Below are 16,080 nucleotides of genomic sequence, written 5' to 3'. Positions count from 1 at the left end.
TTAATGCTCAGTGTGGCGTTGTGTGTAGGGTTAATGCTCAGTGTGGCGTTAATGCTCAGTGTGGCGGTGTGTGTGGCGTTAATGCTCAGTGTGGCGTTGTGTGTGGCGTTAATGCTCAGTGTGGCGGTGTGTGTAGCGTTAATGCTCAGTGTGGCGTTGTGTGTAGCGTTAATGCTCAGTGTGGCGTTGTGTGTAGCGTTAATGCTCAGTGTGGCGTTGTGTGTAGCGTTAATGCTCAGTGTGGCGTCGTGTGTAGCGTTAATGCTCAGTGTGGCGTTGTGTGTAGCGTTAATGCTCAGTGTGGCGTTGTGTGTAGGGTTAATGCTCAGTGTGGTGTTGTGTGTAGCGTTAATGCTCAGTGTGGCGTCGTGTGTAGCGTTAATGCTCAGTGTGGCGTTGTGTGTAGCGTTAATGCTCAGTGTGGCGGTGTGTGTAGCGTTAATGCTCAGTGTGGCGGTGTGTGTAGCGTTAATGCTCAGTGTGGCGGTGTGTGTAGCGTTAATGCTCAGTGTGGCGTTGTGTGTAGCGTTAATGCTCAGTGTGGCGGTGTGTGTAGCGTTAATGCTCAGTGTGGCGGTGTGTGTAGCGTTAATGCTCAGTGTGGCGTTGTGTGTAGCGTTAATGCTCAGTGTGGCGGTGTGTGTAGCGTTAATGCTCAGTGTGGCGGTGTGTGTAGCGTTAATGCTCAGTGTGGCGGTGTGTGTAGCGTTAATGCTCAGTGTGGCGGTGTGTGTAGCGTTAATGCTCAGTGTGGCGGTGTGTGTAGCGTTAATGCTCAGTGTGGCGGTGTGTGTAGCGTTAATGCTCAGTGTGGCGGTGTGTGTAGCGTTAATGCTCAGTGTGGCGGTGTGTGTAGCGTTAATGCTCAGTGTGGCGTTGTGTGTAGCGTTAATGCTCAGTGTGGCGTTGTGTGTAGCGTTAATGCTCAGTGTGGCGGTGTGTGTAGCGTTAATGCTCAGTGTGGTGTCGTGTGTAGCGTTAATGCTCAGTGTGGCGGTGTGTGTGGCGTTAATGCTCAGTGTGGCGTTGTGTGTAGCGTTAATGCTCAGTGTGGCGTCGTGTGTAGCGTTAATGCTCAGTGTGGCGTCGTGTGTAGCGTTAATGCTCAGTGTGGCGTTGTGTGTAGCGTTAATGCTCAGTGTGGCGTTGTGTGTAGCGTTAATGCTCAGTGTGGCGTTGTGTGTAGCGTTAATGCTCAGTGTGGCGTTGTGTGTAGCGTTAATGCTCAGTGTGGCGTTGTGTGTAGCGTTAATGCTCAGTGTGGCGTTGTGTGTAGCGTTAATGCTCAGTGTGGCGTTGTGTGTAGCGTTAATGCTCAGTGTGGCGTCGTGTGTAGCGTTAATGCTCAGTGTGGCGTCGTGTGTAGCGTTAATGCTCAGTGTGGCGTCGTGTGTAGCGTTAATGCTCAGTGTGGCGTTGTGTGTAGTGTTAATGCTCAGTGTGGCGTTGTGTGTAGCGTTAATGCTCAGTGTGGCGTCGTGTGTAGCGTTAATGCTCAGTGTGGCGTTGTGTGTAGCGTTAATGCTCAGTGTGGCGTTGTGTGTAGCGTTAATGCTCAGTGTGGCGTCGTGTGTGGCGTTGTGTGTAGCGTTAATGCTCAGTGTGGCGTTGTGTGTAGCGTTAATGCTCTCTGTGTAAAATGGCTGTCCCTTTAAATAATGCCCTATTTGTGGATATAGGGGCGATTTCAGATTCAGCCTTTGATTACAGCGGAGAACTCAAACTTCAGAGTGGATTCTGCGCGGGGGTCATATAGGGGTCATAAATCAGGTTCAGAGCGAGTGCGTTTACGTTTTTTTATGGACTCATTTCATATAGCCTAATCTAACGCTCTAAACATGAACTGCGCACATATTTCATCACGTCTTCTTTACAGTAAATGTAAAGGACACACACAACCGTACGTCTGATCACGATAGCGATGACCATAGATTATTCTGCTACACGACAGACAATGATGTTAATTAATGAACAGACATAATTCAACGATTGGGCAAAGAATAACTGCTGTTAAAGTGACGTGTGCCGTTTGTTCAGAGGCTGTAGTGCTTTAAATGTATTTAAGATATCATTAGACCTTTTAAATGTTCTTCTGCGTTTCTCCTTCGCTTGGGCAGTTTGTTGTTATATAGGGTTAGATTTTTAAAATGCTTAAGGTGCCCTCAACTCAGTTTTTTTCTTTCTCTATGGTCATATTTTAATATTCATGCATCTGTATTGTGTTTTATTGGTTGTCTCCCCACAGCATCATTTTGTGGGGTTTTGCAAACTTTGTATTAACTCTAGTGTGGATTTCTTTTCCGATATTCACTCCTGACAGTAAATGGGGCATTCTAATCAATCTACTGCAGTTTCCTCTCAATCAGCAGAAAATGTGGTTAACGCGCTCATGCATAGGGGAAGAAATAATCATATATTATGCCAACCGATATAGTTTAGAAAAGTACCGTGATATAAATGTTTGGTCTTACCGCCCAGCACTAGGTTGACCGTGTGTTGTGTTGATGGCATGAGCTTGTAAATGTTGTACCTGTTGTCTGTTTTTTGCAAACAGCAAGAGGTGGAGAACTTCAAGAAAGTGCACCTGATCAGCAGAGAGCAGTTTGACTGTCTGACCCCTGAGCCGCCCATTGACCCCAATCAGGAGGTTCCTCCAGGACCACCCCGACCCCAGCAGAGTGAGTCTGACCTCCACACTTCACCCCTGACCTCCACACTTCACCAGACAGACGGTTACTAGGGCTGGGTAAAAAATATTGGTTTCTCGATTTTAATCATTCTCACTTTTACAAAACAATATTGATTCTTAAATCCCAAGAATCGATTAGTCATCCTGTTCCAATCCAGTAAATGGCAATCATTTTTGTGCTTTAAGGCTATTGATATGAAACACAGTCTCAGATTTCAAGATTTCAGATTTCAAGTTTTATATTTTTACATAATGTAAAAACTTAAATACTGTTTTGGCGTTGTGGCGCGAGATCGCTCCGCTCAAGAGAATCGGAGAATCGGCACATGAACAGATCTTCTCTTCCGCATTAACACCAGTAACACCAGTAACAGTCCCAAATAAACATGGATGAGCATCTCAAACATCAGATAATCTCAATCAAAAGTAGGCTATGAAATATTTATTATTTAACATAAAATAATAATCTACCAGCTCAGGGTTCCTCTTTCGGCTGTTGTTGCACATCATATTGCAGGCGTTACTGAGACCGTCGGTCGTAAAGATGGCGGTCCAAAGCTACAGTGACGTCATGTGACCCGAACGTGTATATTAGGGCTGTCAAACAGGAATTTTTTTAAATCGCGATTAATCGCATGATTGTCATGAGTTAACTCACGATTAATCGCAATTTAATCGCAGATTTTTATTTGTTGTAAATGTATCTTAAATTAAGTTTGAATTAAGTTTTTAATACTCTAATCAACATGGGTATATGGACAAATATGCATGCTTTATGCAAATGTACGTTTATTATTAGTGAAACCATATAATACTTATTCACTAATAATCAATAAAACAGCATGAAGACTAGACATGTATCAAAGGTCATAGATGTTTATCAAAGAACTTGTTCATGTCTCTTAAGCCTAGCTTAAAAATTCAGAATAAGCAGGGATTTCTCTCATTTTAAGAATATAAATAAAGGTAATATTACTGACAGTTTAGTTCAGAACAGGGCACAGTTCGTATGAAACACTGGTAATGTGAAAGCTGTCATGCGGACCGGTGAGCACACCAGTACCACACCATACCCGTATTCCACCAGTAGGAATATAGTGCGGCCACTTTAAGAGAGGCGCACTCTCTATTGCACTGCCGGTATTTTGCGTGTGCGCGCCGAACTATGCCTCGAGTCACGTGAACAGTGTGAAGAACGGACTCGGGAGCGCTCTTGATCAGAAGAGGAGCCTGTGCATTCGTTTTAGCCGATTGTAATGCATTTAGTTCAGTATAACACACGTTCTGTAAGTGGAGATGTGTCAATGATTTACCTCAGACATGAGCGAGAGTGAGCTTCAGTGTATTCACGCATCACGCTCGGACTGCAGAGAATGGGCTCAGTGTAAACACACTTTTCTTCCGACCTGCTGTCTAATATGATTAAACAGAAAATATGGTAGCATATAGGCAATAACTGCACTTTTGGTTTAGAATATTAATGATAACCATTTTCTTTCCCTATTAATTTTTGCTGCTGCATCCTTTACGTCTATGGCCCGATTTCTCCAACTACGGGCTATGGATCAAACAGAAAATGCTCGTGCCGTTAGCGCGCGTTAATAAATTTAGTGGCGTAAAAATGAATTTGCGTTAACTTTGACAGCCCTAATATTATTACTTATTATTTATAACATGATGTAGTGTAATTTAAGTATTTGTATACAAATGAGTTAAATGTGCATGTATTGGGCCTGATATATATCCAAAATAATCCATATTGAATTGAAATCTTGTGAAATTTGTGTCAATACCAAGCCCTATTGATTACGTGACTAATCAATCCCTGAGTTAATCGAGCGTTTGTCATTAGGGTTGAGTATCGTTTCAGATTCTTATCGATTACAATAAGGTAAAAAAAACTTTAGATATCATTCACATTCATGTCTTATTACAAAATGTTTCATTTTAGCTGAACACCATGAACAGAATATCTGAACTAACTATCTCTGAACAATGAACTATCTCTACTCCGCCTGCGCTTTCCCTTAATATAGTCCCAAATCAGTATCTGCCTAAATCGCCTGGTCTTAATCTACATCGCTATTTGGACTCGTTGTGAATACATAGGACACAAGAAGTAATTAGGTGTTTTTTATTTTTTTTGCATCACTTTTATCACGTGCTAGCTGGCACCATAGGATTCCATTCATTAAGCTAAGCTAGCGGCGACCCTGCCAAACTAAAAAAATGCATGCACTGAGACAACAATGCATTTGCCCACATATCTAAATGTAGGAGAGAAGTTGAATAAGCCCTATTTCTAAAAACGGTGGAGTGTTCCTTTAAAACATTATATAATATATGAACTTTTTAGTTGTGGTGCTCCTACGGTTTTGCTGGTGTTCCTAACTTTAAGTTGTGAGCTGTACTGCTACTAAGTAAAAAAAGATATTTCGAGCCCTGTTCAGTCCTAGTTGTGTTGCATTGAGGTCAGCAGTCATCTAAAGCATCCTGCATGACTGGACTGTCTCCAAAAGCTTTCCCACATGAGTGTTTTCTCTCCTATAGTCCCCACGGAAGCCTTGGCCAATAAGCTGTTCGGAGCCCCAGAGCCGTCGGCCATGGCCCGCTCTCTGCCCACGACAGTGCCTGATTCGCCCAACTACCGCAGTGCCAGAACGCCCCGCACGCCGCGCACACCGCGGCTAAAGGACCCCGCGCAGACGCCGCGCTTCTACCCCGTGGTGAAGGAAGGACGGCCGCTCGACGCCAAAGTGTGTATGAGCTCCTGCACTGCAGATACAGCGCTTAAAGGGTTACTTCAGCCAAAAATGAAATGTCTGTCATTAACTCCTCTCCCTAATGTCGCTCCACACCCGTAAGACCTCTGCTCATCTTCACACACAGTTTAAGATATTTTATATTTAGTCCGAGAGCGTATGCAAGTGTATGCACACTATACTGTCCATGTCCAGAAAGCACACGCTCTCGGACTAAATATAAAATATCTTCATCTGTGTGTGAAGATGAGCGGAGGTCATACGGGTGTCCAACCACAGGAGGAATTACTGACACGATTTACATTTCTGGCTGAACTAACCCTTTAAGACAATGAATGTCGTAACGAGCCGCAGGGTTTCATTTGAAGTTGTCTGTGCATGTTTTTGTTTTTTTTACTCTAATAGAATTGGACACTGTTGAAATGTTTATATGACCGGCACAGCAACGGTTGAGTTAAAAATTGTCATTTGTGTTCTACTGAAGAAACACACACACCTACATGCTGGATGCACTGGGGGTCAGCAGATAAATGTCAAATTGTCATCTTTGAGTGAACTAACCCTCAATCACACTTGTGCGACGCATAATCGCTTTCTAGTGTGTTTATCAACGACTTTTCATTCTATCCCCCTGGGGCAGTGCCTCATTTACGCAAAGTCATGATGCTCATTCAGACGAGGCAAGAGGAAGATTGTCACGTTTGGGTGAACTCGCTCCCTTTGTTATCTGACTCTCTCACACCTGTGTCCTCTTCCAGACGCCTCGCAAGAGGAAGACGCGGCACAGCTCCAATCCGCCCATGGAGTGTCATGTGGGCTGGGTGATGGACTCCAGAGAGCATCGCTCGCGCACCGCCTCCGTCAGGTGAGAGGGCACACCACACCAATACTTATGGGACGTTATAAACATGCACATTTCCCCCCTCAAAAATAGCCAACGTCTCTTTTGCTGAGAGTTATCAGGCGTCCCACACTGCAAACATGCTCTTCTGACTCAGTCATTGTGTCTCGTTTCTAGTCTAAATATCGAACAATTCCTAAATCAAGATGCATTTACCAGATCAGTAAAATTACATACAATATTTTTTCTTGTTTTGTTGAAAATAAAATCAAAATGGAGAGTTTTTGTTTAAAACAGGCAAAATGATCTGCCAATGGGGTGAGATAATTTTTGATATTTTTCCCCAGAAAACAAGACGAAATATCTTGTAATTTTTCTGATCTAGTAAATGCATCTTGATTTAAGAATATTTAAATATTTGGACTGGAAACTAAACAAAAGACTAAGAAGAGCTTTTTTTGCGGTGTTTTGTGTGTATGATGATATAGGCCGCTGAATATGATTACTGTAGTAGTTTACATCACTCTGTAGTGATTGATGCTCCTTTTTCTCACTTGCCCCCCTGAGAAAGTCTGCACATCCCTGTAGGCATTATATTGATTTTAATAACTTTATTGTACTTGAAGTGTGCGCCAAGCGCTAGGAAAATACAAGTATCGCATCAGGACTCGGTATCGGCAGATACTCAATATTCAGTGACTGGGATTGGATCGAGGTAATAAAAAAAAAACTTGATCGTTACATCCCTTGCCCCATATATAATTTTCATTTCATTTATGTTGTTACACAAGAGTCTATTTCAAATAAATGAACTTTCTGTTCATCAGAGAATCCTGAGAAAATATTTTACACAACTGTTTAATTATCATAAATCATATGAGAATGATTAGTGAAGGATCAAGTGACACTGAAGACTGGAGTAATGATGATAAATTCAGCTTTGAGCACATTCACACAGAAATCATAATATTTACAATATTTACAATATTTTTGATGAGCAGGAGCCATTTTTCCTCAAACCACCCCGATCCTTTGAACAGTATTGTGAACACTAATGCATGTAAACTGACCCCTGTGTGTGTGTGTGTTTGTGCCTTTCATGTTAAGGCTGATCTCTTCTGTCTTGTCTTGTCTTTAGCTCAAACGCGAGTCCGTCTGAAGGCACCACAGCGATGGGAAACTTTGGCTGCACACCTCAGTCTCTTCCCAAGTTCCAGCATCCCTCACACGAGCTACTGAAGGAGAACGGCTTCACACAACACGTTTACCACAAGTACCGGCGGCGCTGCCTCAACGGTGGGTTTCCCAGCTGCCGCAGACAGTCCTAATCAGTCATCTTTATTTCTATCGCTCTTCTCCAGCGCCGATTGTGTCAGAGCAGCTTCAGTGTTAAACAGGACAATACTGCAGCAGAATTAGATTTGGCTGTACAGTCGTTCTGGAGTAAACAGTGATGTTATCAGCTTATTTTAATTTATCATACAGAGACAATGTTGGCAGATCAATATTATAGTTTATAGAATTAAATAAGACCTAATAAATTAATTTTAATTGTATATTTAGTTGAATAAGTTTGATCATAATGTTAGTGTCCCCAACTGAGCAAGCCAAGCCAATGACGACCAAAGGAACCCAAACTCCATCAGGGCATGATGGAGAAAAATAAACCTTAGAGAAACCAGACTCAGTTCTCCTCTGGCCTATTAACACACAGTTATGATTATTATTCTGGACACCTTACAGCTCAGAAATCATATTAGATCGCAATATTCAACATTTCTGGGTATCACGCAAGAGACTGGTTTATTGAGGATGATGCGTCGATTACACAAGAATATGAATATTTTAAGGCTCGGAGTTGCCGTGCCGGAGCCGGTTTATTGAGGATGGCGTGCCGATGGTCAAATGTAATCTCCTGCCTCTCTCTCCTCCTGCAGAGCGGAAGCGGCTGGGCATCGGCCAGTCTCAGGAAATGAACACGCTGTTCCGATTCTGGTCCTTCTTCCTGCGGGATCACTTCAACAGAAAGATGTACGAGGAATTCAGACAGCTGGTGGTGGAGGATGGGAAGGAAGGATACAGGTAAGAAAAGAGTGATGGTTTTCAACCATCGAGTGTGACGGAGCGATTAATCGCTATTAATCAAATAGAGAGTGGGATTAATCGCTATTAAATCAAATGGAGAGGGTGGGATTAATCGCACAGAGGGAACGATTAATCAAATAGAGAGGGTGGGATTAATCGAACAGAGGGAGCGATTAATCGCTATTAATCAAATAGAGAGTGGGATTAATCGCTATTAAATCAAATGGAGAGGGTGGGATTAATCGCACAGAGGGAGTGATTAATCAAATGGAGAGGGTGGGATTAATCGAACAGAGGGAGCGATTAATCGCTATTAATCAAACAGAGAGGGTGGGATTAATCGCACAGAGGGAATGATTAATCAAATTGGGAGGGTGGGATTAATCGCACAGAGGGAGTGATTAATCGCTATTAATCAAACAGAGAGGGTGGGATTAATCGCACAGAGGGAATGATTAATCAAATAGAGAGGGTGGGATTAATCGCACAGAGGGAGCGATTAATCGCTATGAGTCAAACAGAGAGGGTGGGATTAATCGCACAGGGGGAGCGATTAATCGCTATGAATCAAACAGAGAGGGTGGGATTAATCGCACAGAGGGAGCGATTAATCACCATTAATCAAATAGAGAGGGTGGGATTAATCGCACAGAGGGAGCGATTAATCGCTATGAATCAAACAGAGAGGGTGGGATTAATCGCACAGAGGGAGCGATTAATCGCTATGAATCAAACAGAGAGGGTGGGATTAATCGCACAGAGGGAGCGATTAATCGCTATGAATCAAACAGAGAGGGTGGGATTAATCGCACAGAGGGAGCGATTAATCACCATTAATCAAATAGAGAGGGTGGGATTAATCGCACAGAGGGAGCGATTAATCACCATTAATCAAATAGAGAGGGTGGGATTAATCGCACAGAGGGAGCGATTAATCACCATTAATCAAATAGAGAGGGTGGGATTAATCGCACAGAGGGAGCGATTAATCACCATTAATCAAATAGAGAGGGTGGGATTAATCGCACAGAGGGAGTCTGATTAATCGCTATTAATCAAACAGAGAGGGTGGGATTAATCGCACAGAGGGAGTGTGATTCACACAAGTAGAGAGGGTGATTAAGATTTAATTGCACAGAGGGTGGGATTAATCACAATTGCACAAAGAGGGAGTGATTAATCGCAAATAAGTGCACAAAGAGCAATTGATTAATCACAATTAATTGCACACAGGAATTGATTAATCACAATTAATTGCATGATTAATCACAATTAATTGCACAAAGAGGGCATGAGTAATCACAATTAATGGCACAGAAAGGGTGTGATTAATCACAATTAATGGCACAGTGGGCATGATTAATCACAATTAATGGCACAGAAAGGGTGTGATTAATCACAATTAATTGCACAGAGGGCATGATTAATCACAATTAATTGCACAGGGAGGGCGTGGTTAATCACAATTAATTGCACAGACAGGGCATGATTAATTACAATTAACTGCACAGAGAGGGCATGATTAATCACAATTAATTGCACAGACAGGGCATGATTAATCACAATTAACTGCACAGCGAGGGCGTGATTAATCACAGTTAATTGCACAGAGAGGGCGTGGTTAATCACGATTCATTGCACAGAGGGCATGATTAATCACAATTAATTGCACAGACAGGGCATGATTAATTACAATTAACTGCACAGAGAGGGCATGATTAATCACAATTAATTGCACAGAGGGCATGATTAATCACAATTAATTGCACGGAGGGCATGATTAATCACAATTAATTGCACAGAGAGGGCATGATTAATCACAATTAATTGCACAGAGAGGGCGTGGTTAATCACAATTAATTGCACAGACAGGGCGTGGTTAATCACAATTAATTGCACAGACAGGGCATGATTAATCACAATTAATTGCACAGGGAGGGCGTGGTTAATCACAATTAATTGCACAGGGAGGGCGTGGTTAATCACAATTAATTGCACAGAGAGGGCATGATTAATCACAATTAATTGCACAGGCAGGGCATGATTAATCACAATTAATTGCACAGACAGGGCATGATTAATTACAATTAACTGCACAGAGGGCATGATTAATCACAATTAATTGCACAGAGGGCATGATTAATCACAATTAATTGCACAATGGGCATGATTAATCACAATTAATTGCACAGAGGGCATGATTAATCACAATTAATTGCACAGAGGGTGTGATTAATCACAATTAATTGCACAGAGGGCATGATTAATCACAATTAATTGCACAGAGGGTGTGATTAATCACAATTAATTGCGCAGAGGGTGTGATTAATCACAATTAATTGCACAGAGAGGGCATGATTAATCACAATTAATTGCACAGAGGGTGTGATTAATCACAATTAATTGCACAGAGGGTGTGATTAATCACAATTAATTGCGCAGAGGGCATGATTAATCACAATTAACTGCACAGAGAGGGCATGATTAATCACAATTAATTGCACAGAGGGCGTGGTTAATCACAATTAATTGCACAGGGCATGATTAATTGCACAATGGGCATGATTAATCACAATTAGTTGCAAAGAGGGCATGATTAATCACAATTAATTGCAAAGAGGGCATGATTAATCACAATTAATTGCAAAGAGGGCATGATTAATCACAATTAACTGCACAGAGAGTGCGTGATTAATCACAATTAACTGCACAGAGAGGGCATGATTAATTACAATTAACTGCACAGAGAGGGCGTGATTAATCACAATTAATTGCACAGACAGGGCATGATTAATCACAATTAATTGCAAAGAGGGCATGATTAATCACAATTAATTGCACAGAGAGGGCATGATTAATCACAATTAACTGCACAGAGAGGGCATGATTAATTACAATTAACTGCACAGAGAGGGCGTGATTAATCACAATTAATTGCACAGACAGGGCATGATTAATCACAATTAATTGCAAAGAGGGCATGATTAATCACAATTAATTGCAAAGAGGGCATGATTAATCACAATTAATTGCAAAGAGGGCATGATTAATCACAATTAACTGCACAGAGAGGGCGTGATTAATCACAATTAACTGCACAGAGAGGGCGTGATTAATCACAATTAACTGCACAAAGAGGGCATGATTAATCACAATTAACTGCACAGAGAGGGCATGATTAATCACAATTAACTGCACAAAGAGGGCATGATTAATCACAATTAACTGCACAAAGAGGGCATGATTAATCACAATTAACTGCACAGAGAGGGCATGATTAATCACAATTAACTGCACAGAGAGGGCGTGATTAATCACAATTAACTGCACAGAGAGGGCATGATTAATCACAATTAACTGCACAGAGAGGGCATGATTAATCACAATTAACTGCACAGAGAGGGCGTGATTAATCACAATTAACTGCACAGAGAGGGCGTGATTAATCACAATTAACTGCACAGAGAGGGCATGATTAATTGCTATTAAGTGCACAGAGGGAGTGTTTGATCACAAATAATTGCAGAGTGAGTGATTAATCACAACTAACTGCATGGAGAGGACGTGAGTAATCGCAATTAATTGCACAGAGGGCTTGAGTAATCGCAATTAATTGCACGGGGTGGGATCAATCGCAATTAATCGTACAGAGGGCGTGTTTAATCCCAATAAATTGCACAAAGAAGGCTGGATTAATCAAAATGAAATGAGCAGAGGGAGTGATTAATCATAAGTGCACAGAGGATGTGATTAATCGCATAATTAATGTGTTTTGTTTTTGCACATGGTTACGGATGTTCTGACTTGACAGCGTTGTGTTGTTTCTCAGGTACGGTCTGGAGTGTCTCTTCAGGTTCTACAGCTATGGACTTGAGAGGAAGTTCAGGCCGGACATATTTAAGGATTTTCAAGAGGAAACCATTAAAGACTATGAAGCAGGTCTGTGTTTGCAAACCACAGATGCATTTCTGAACTCTGTGTGGAGCTCTTGTGTAATTCTCCTTCATGTATGCCCTGATAGGCCAGCTGTATGGACTGGAGAAGTTTTGGGCTTTTCTAAAATACTCGAAAACAAAGAACATGGAGATCGACCAAAAGCTGCAGGTGCATTTAAGCAAGTTCAAGCGTCTGGAAGACTTCAGGGTGGATGTGAGTGCTTTTCTCGTTTTACTTGCCATTTTCAAGCATGAAATCTACATGGTTTATTTCATAATGCACATTGCATTTTTTTCTAAAGGATTTTCATCATGTTAGAAGTCACTTAGTGTATGAAACTTTCCCTTGTCTGACGTCACTCTGCCCTGTTCACAGCTGGTGTGAAGATGTGTTTGTGTCTCTCTCATCTACTGATAATCCGATCCACCATTCTCATTCACACCTGCTGTTTTAAATCAGCAATGATATTTACCGTTGATATAAACGATAGAGTTGTTTTATCCAAGGTTTAGCTTACTATAGTTTTAGTGATTATTCAAAAGTTTCAGATGGTTTATTCTTATATAGTGCATTAAAAACGAGCAGTGTGCACGCGTGTGGCGTTATTTTGGATTAAAATATTGAGTTTGGTATCGCATCGTGACGCGAGTGTATTGGTCAAATGTGTTTGACTCCCTCTGGAAGTGGACAAAAGTGTGTGTTTTAGACCCGTTTACACCTGTATTTAGTGTCGTCATTTAATTCTGCATTTACTCTCTCGTGTGGTTTCTCAATCATCTGAGCGTTGAGTAAATCTGTTCATCATAAGCCGTCGCTCGAGTCTCTTCAGTAGACTTGGGTTCAGATTAGACACGCCGTTAGTTATTGTTACGATGCCTTTATGAGTTTTATCTACATCTCCATTTAGAGTCCATTATTCCTCTCAAACTTAAAAGAAACAGAAATCCCTCAGGTTTCATAAAGAATATCTTCATTTGTGTTTGGAAGTTAAACGAGAAACGACACGATGGAGTTCATGATGACTGAATTGACATTGGTGTGTGTGAATTATACCTTATAAACAGGCCGACTACAGCAAGCTGAGCCTCGGATAAAGCAACTCTATAACGCGGATCATATCGTTTACATCAACGATACATATCGGCACATTCTTATATCGCGATGTATCGTTACACCCCTAGTGTCCACTGGTGGTCCGCTCCACCAGAACACATCTTTAAGGGTTAGTTCACCCAACTAAAATATCTTAAACTGTGTGTGAAGATGAACAGAGGTGAACTAATCCTTTAACAGCAGCTTATGCTTCAGTTTCCTGGGGTCAAAAACAAACCCTGCTAAGCTACTTTGCTCTCTTTTTGTTATTTATTAAGCACCAAATGATGTTATTTCTGCCCTCAGCCGCCCATGGAGGAAGGTGGGCGTAAGAGGCACTCTTCCAGTGGCGAAGGCCGCCGCCGCCATCCATCCCAACAATCCAGCCGAACCCAGACGCAGGCCGCTCCAGGCCCCGCCCCCTCCACATCAGGCCACACCCCGTCTGCTACAGGCCCCGCCCCCTCCACTGGAGCCCCGCCCCCCAGAGATGATGCCAAAAACCCCAGCCAGCGAATGGCCGACGGAAAGCCGCCTAAATGAGCTCTGCGGATCAGACCGACCACAAGCATGACACAGCGGCTTGCCAACGAATGGCTCACGATTGTCCAATCAAGGCTCTTCCATCTTCCCCTCGTTCACAACATCTGTGCATCGGACAGCAGAGGGCACGACGACATCTTCCATTCTTCGTTTTATTAAAGACTTTGACGTTTTATTCCTGTTGTATCATTGGGGTACAAAAGGCTTTTGTTGAATCTTTCTGCTTTATATCCTCAGTGGACTCGCGGCAGGTTTTATTTGGCTGAGCGATGCGTGATTCCACCTTTTTTCTTTCTTTCCTTGTAGAGCGTAAAGATTGTGTTGAACGATGATAAGGTTGCTCTTGACTAGACTAGGTACTGGATGAGACGGAATAATGCACATGCTATAGATCTGCGGTTGTGTGAGCGAGATGGTTTCCGGTTTCCTATAGCAAATACCTTCGGGGGGTTCGTACCGTAAGCTTGGCCATCACTGTGACACTAATGTCCCGCTGCCAAATCCTCTCGCTCCGTTACAGAAGACGCGGCCATTCTTCCGCTCGCTTCCTCCATCTCGTGCGGATCGGGAGAGTCGATCCTAGTGTACATATGAATTCATGAAATTAAGACATTACACCGCCTGGCTGTACGTGTCATTTATTGTTTATAGAGATATATTTGCCTTACGTGTTCATCTTTTTTATGCTCGCCCTAATGCGTTTTGAGTTGTTATGGGTATGTTTTAGTATCACCCCTGCTTTTCTTCATTCACACAGCATGTCGGTCTGACTAAAGGGAAACTGACCTCAGGGTTTCAACTGGAATCATGTGAAGAATCATTATATGATCATAAGCAATATCTAATTTATGGGATTTCACTTCCGATTCGGCACCCATCTGCTAAAATGTCTTCGGGCTTGCTCTCGCTGGTAATATTCGGATTTAAGTTTTATTTCATATTAACATTTAGCAGCTCCCCGTTTTCCCAAATCATTCGCAGTAGCTGTGGTCAGATCCTGATGAGAAATTCCTGTGATCACTGATATAATTAAAGCTTTTACTCAACTAAACGGTCCATTGTGCGAGTTCATGACACGCTGCTTCTGAGGTCAACGGCTCGGATTACTGGGAACAGACAATAATTCATAAAGCCATATGAATACCTGTGTGTGATCCATTAAAACTGTTAATACTTTATTACCATGACTCGTGTATATCCGGCTTATTGACAGAAGACAAATGGAAACTGTAAAATACTTGAACCAAATCTTGTATCATAACACTTCATCTGAATTATAGGCAGATGTGATTTGCTATTAGTGTGATTTGTAATTTTGCTTTTAATAAACAAACAAAAAAAGTTTAAAATGGACAAAAACCTTAAATCAGCTGTGGAGCTTTTCTGTAACCCGTTAGCGCAGAGAGTGTGTGTTCTTCATTCGCAGGTGTGCAGGTGCTGATGGGATGTAGATGTGAAGTGAAAAAGCTCCCAAAAGTTTGTCCCTTACCCACTAGTCCCCCCCATTTTTTCCTACTCGTGTTTTTTTTGTTGCTGTACCAAATGTAGTTACTCAGAAAAAGTGTACTTCTTTTTCATAAGGGCACAGAAAAAGAGTTTCCTCCAAAGTGGATGTACAAAATCAGCTAATAAACAAATGTTCAGTACAAGAAGCAAGAGACGGGTCTGCTAACAGGCCACAACTCAGACTGGGCCCAGATAGCAGATCATGCTCATCACTGAGCCCTGACCCAATGGCTAAACCACCCACAACAATCTGGACACTACAGAGCAGAAACACCTGAAACACGAGCCAAAGGGTCATTAGCAGTGAAGCATAAATACGCTAGCAAAGTATGGTGAACTTAACAGTTAAACCAACAACTTTTTAAGAAACACAGTCTATGCAGCAGTTAGTTTCTTAAAAAGTTTATTTAGCACACACACACACACACACTCAGACAGGGTCCCTACGCAGTGTGCTCTGCTACTTCCTAAGCCAGGTCAAAGAAAGACAACAACGGTTCATGCAGATTATGATATAACATAAATATTGTAATTTACTTTCACATTTAAAATAGTATACAAAACACTATGATCAGTCTATTTTATTAATTTAATGGACTATTAACAGACATGAAGCTGTACTGTAA

At 41.9% G+C, this 16,080-nt stretch overlaps 1 protein-coding gene across 1 annotated transcript in view; it reads left to right on the top strand.

The window, feature by feature from the left end:
- larp1 (La ribonucleoprotein 1, translational regulator) overlaps positions 1 to 15,314 on the top strand; it is a 60,305-nt gene extending 44,991 nt beyond the window's left edge. Inside the window, exons 12-19 of the mRNA XM_067424146.1 lie at positions 2,555 to 2,678; positions 5,240 to 5,445; positions 6,210 to 6,316; positions 7,431 to 7,588; positions 8,230 to 8,374; positions 12,207 to 12,316; positions 12,399 to 12,526; positions 13,712 to 15,314. Of these exons, the coding sequence (XP_067280247.1) occupies positions 2,555 to 2,678; positions 5,240 to 5,445; positions 6,210 to 6,316; positions 7,431 to 7,588; positions 8,230 to 8,374; positions 12,207 to 12,316; positions 12,399 to 12,526; positions 13,712 to 13,948 (1,215 nt within the window). The 3' untranslated portion in view covers positions 13,949 to 15,314. The remainder of the gene's footprint in view (positions 1 to 2,554; positions 2,679 to 5,239; positions 5,446 to 6,209; positions 6,317 to 7,430; positions 7,589 to 8,229; positions 8,375 to 12,206; positions 12,317 to 12,398; positions 12,527 to 13,711) is intronic.
- Positions 15,315 to 16,080: the final 766 nt, after the last annotated feature.

Source organism: Pseudorasbora parva, chromosome 18, assembly GCF_024679245.1.
Source record: "Pseudorasbora parva isolate DD20220531a chromosome 18, ASM2467924v1, whole genome shotgun sequence".
In the NCBI taxonomy this organism is placed as follows: domain Eukaryota; kingdom Metazoa; phylum Chordata; class Actinopteri; order Cypriniformes; family Gobionidae; genus Pseudorasbora; species Pseudorasbora parva.
Note: the sequence above shows the minus strand (reverse complement) of the source record. Positions and strands in the feature narration are given on the sequence as shown.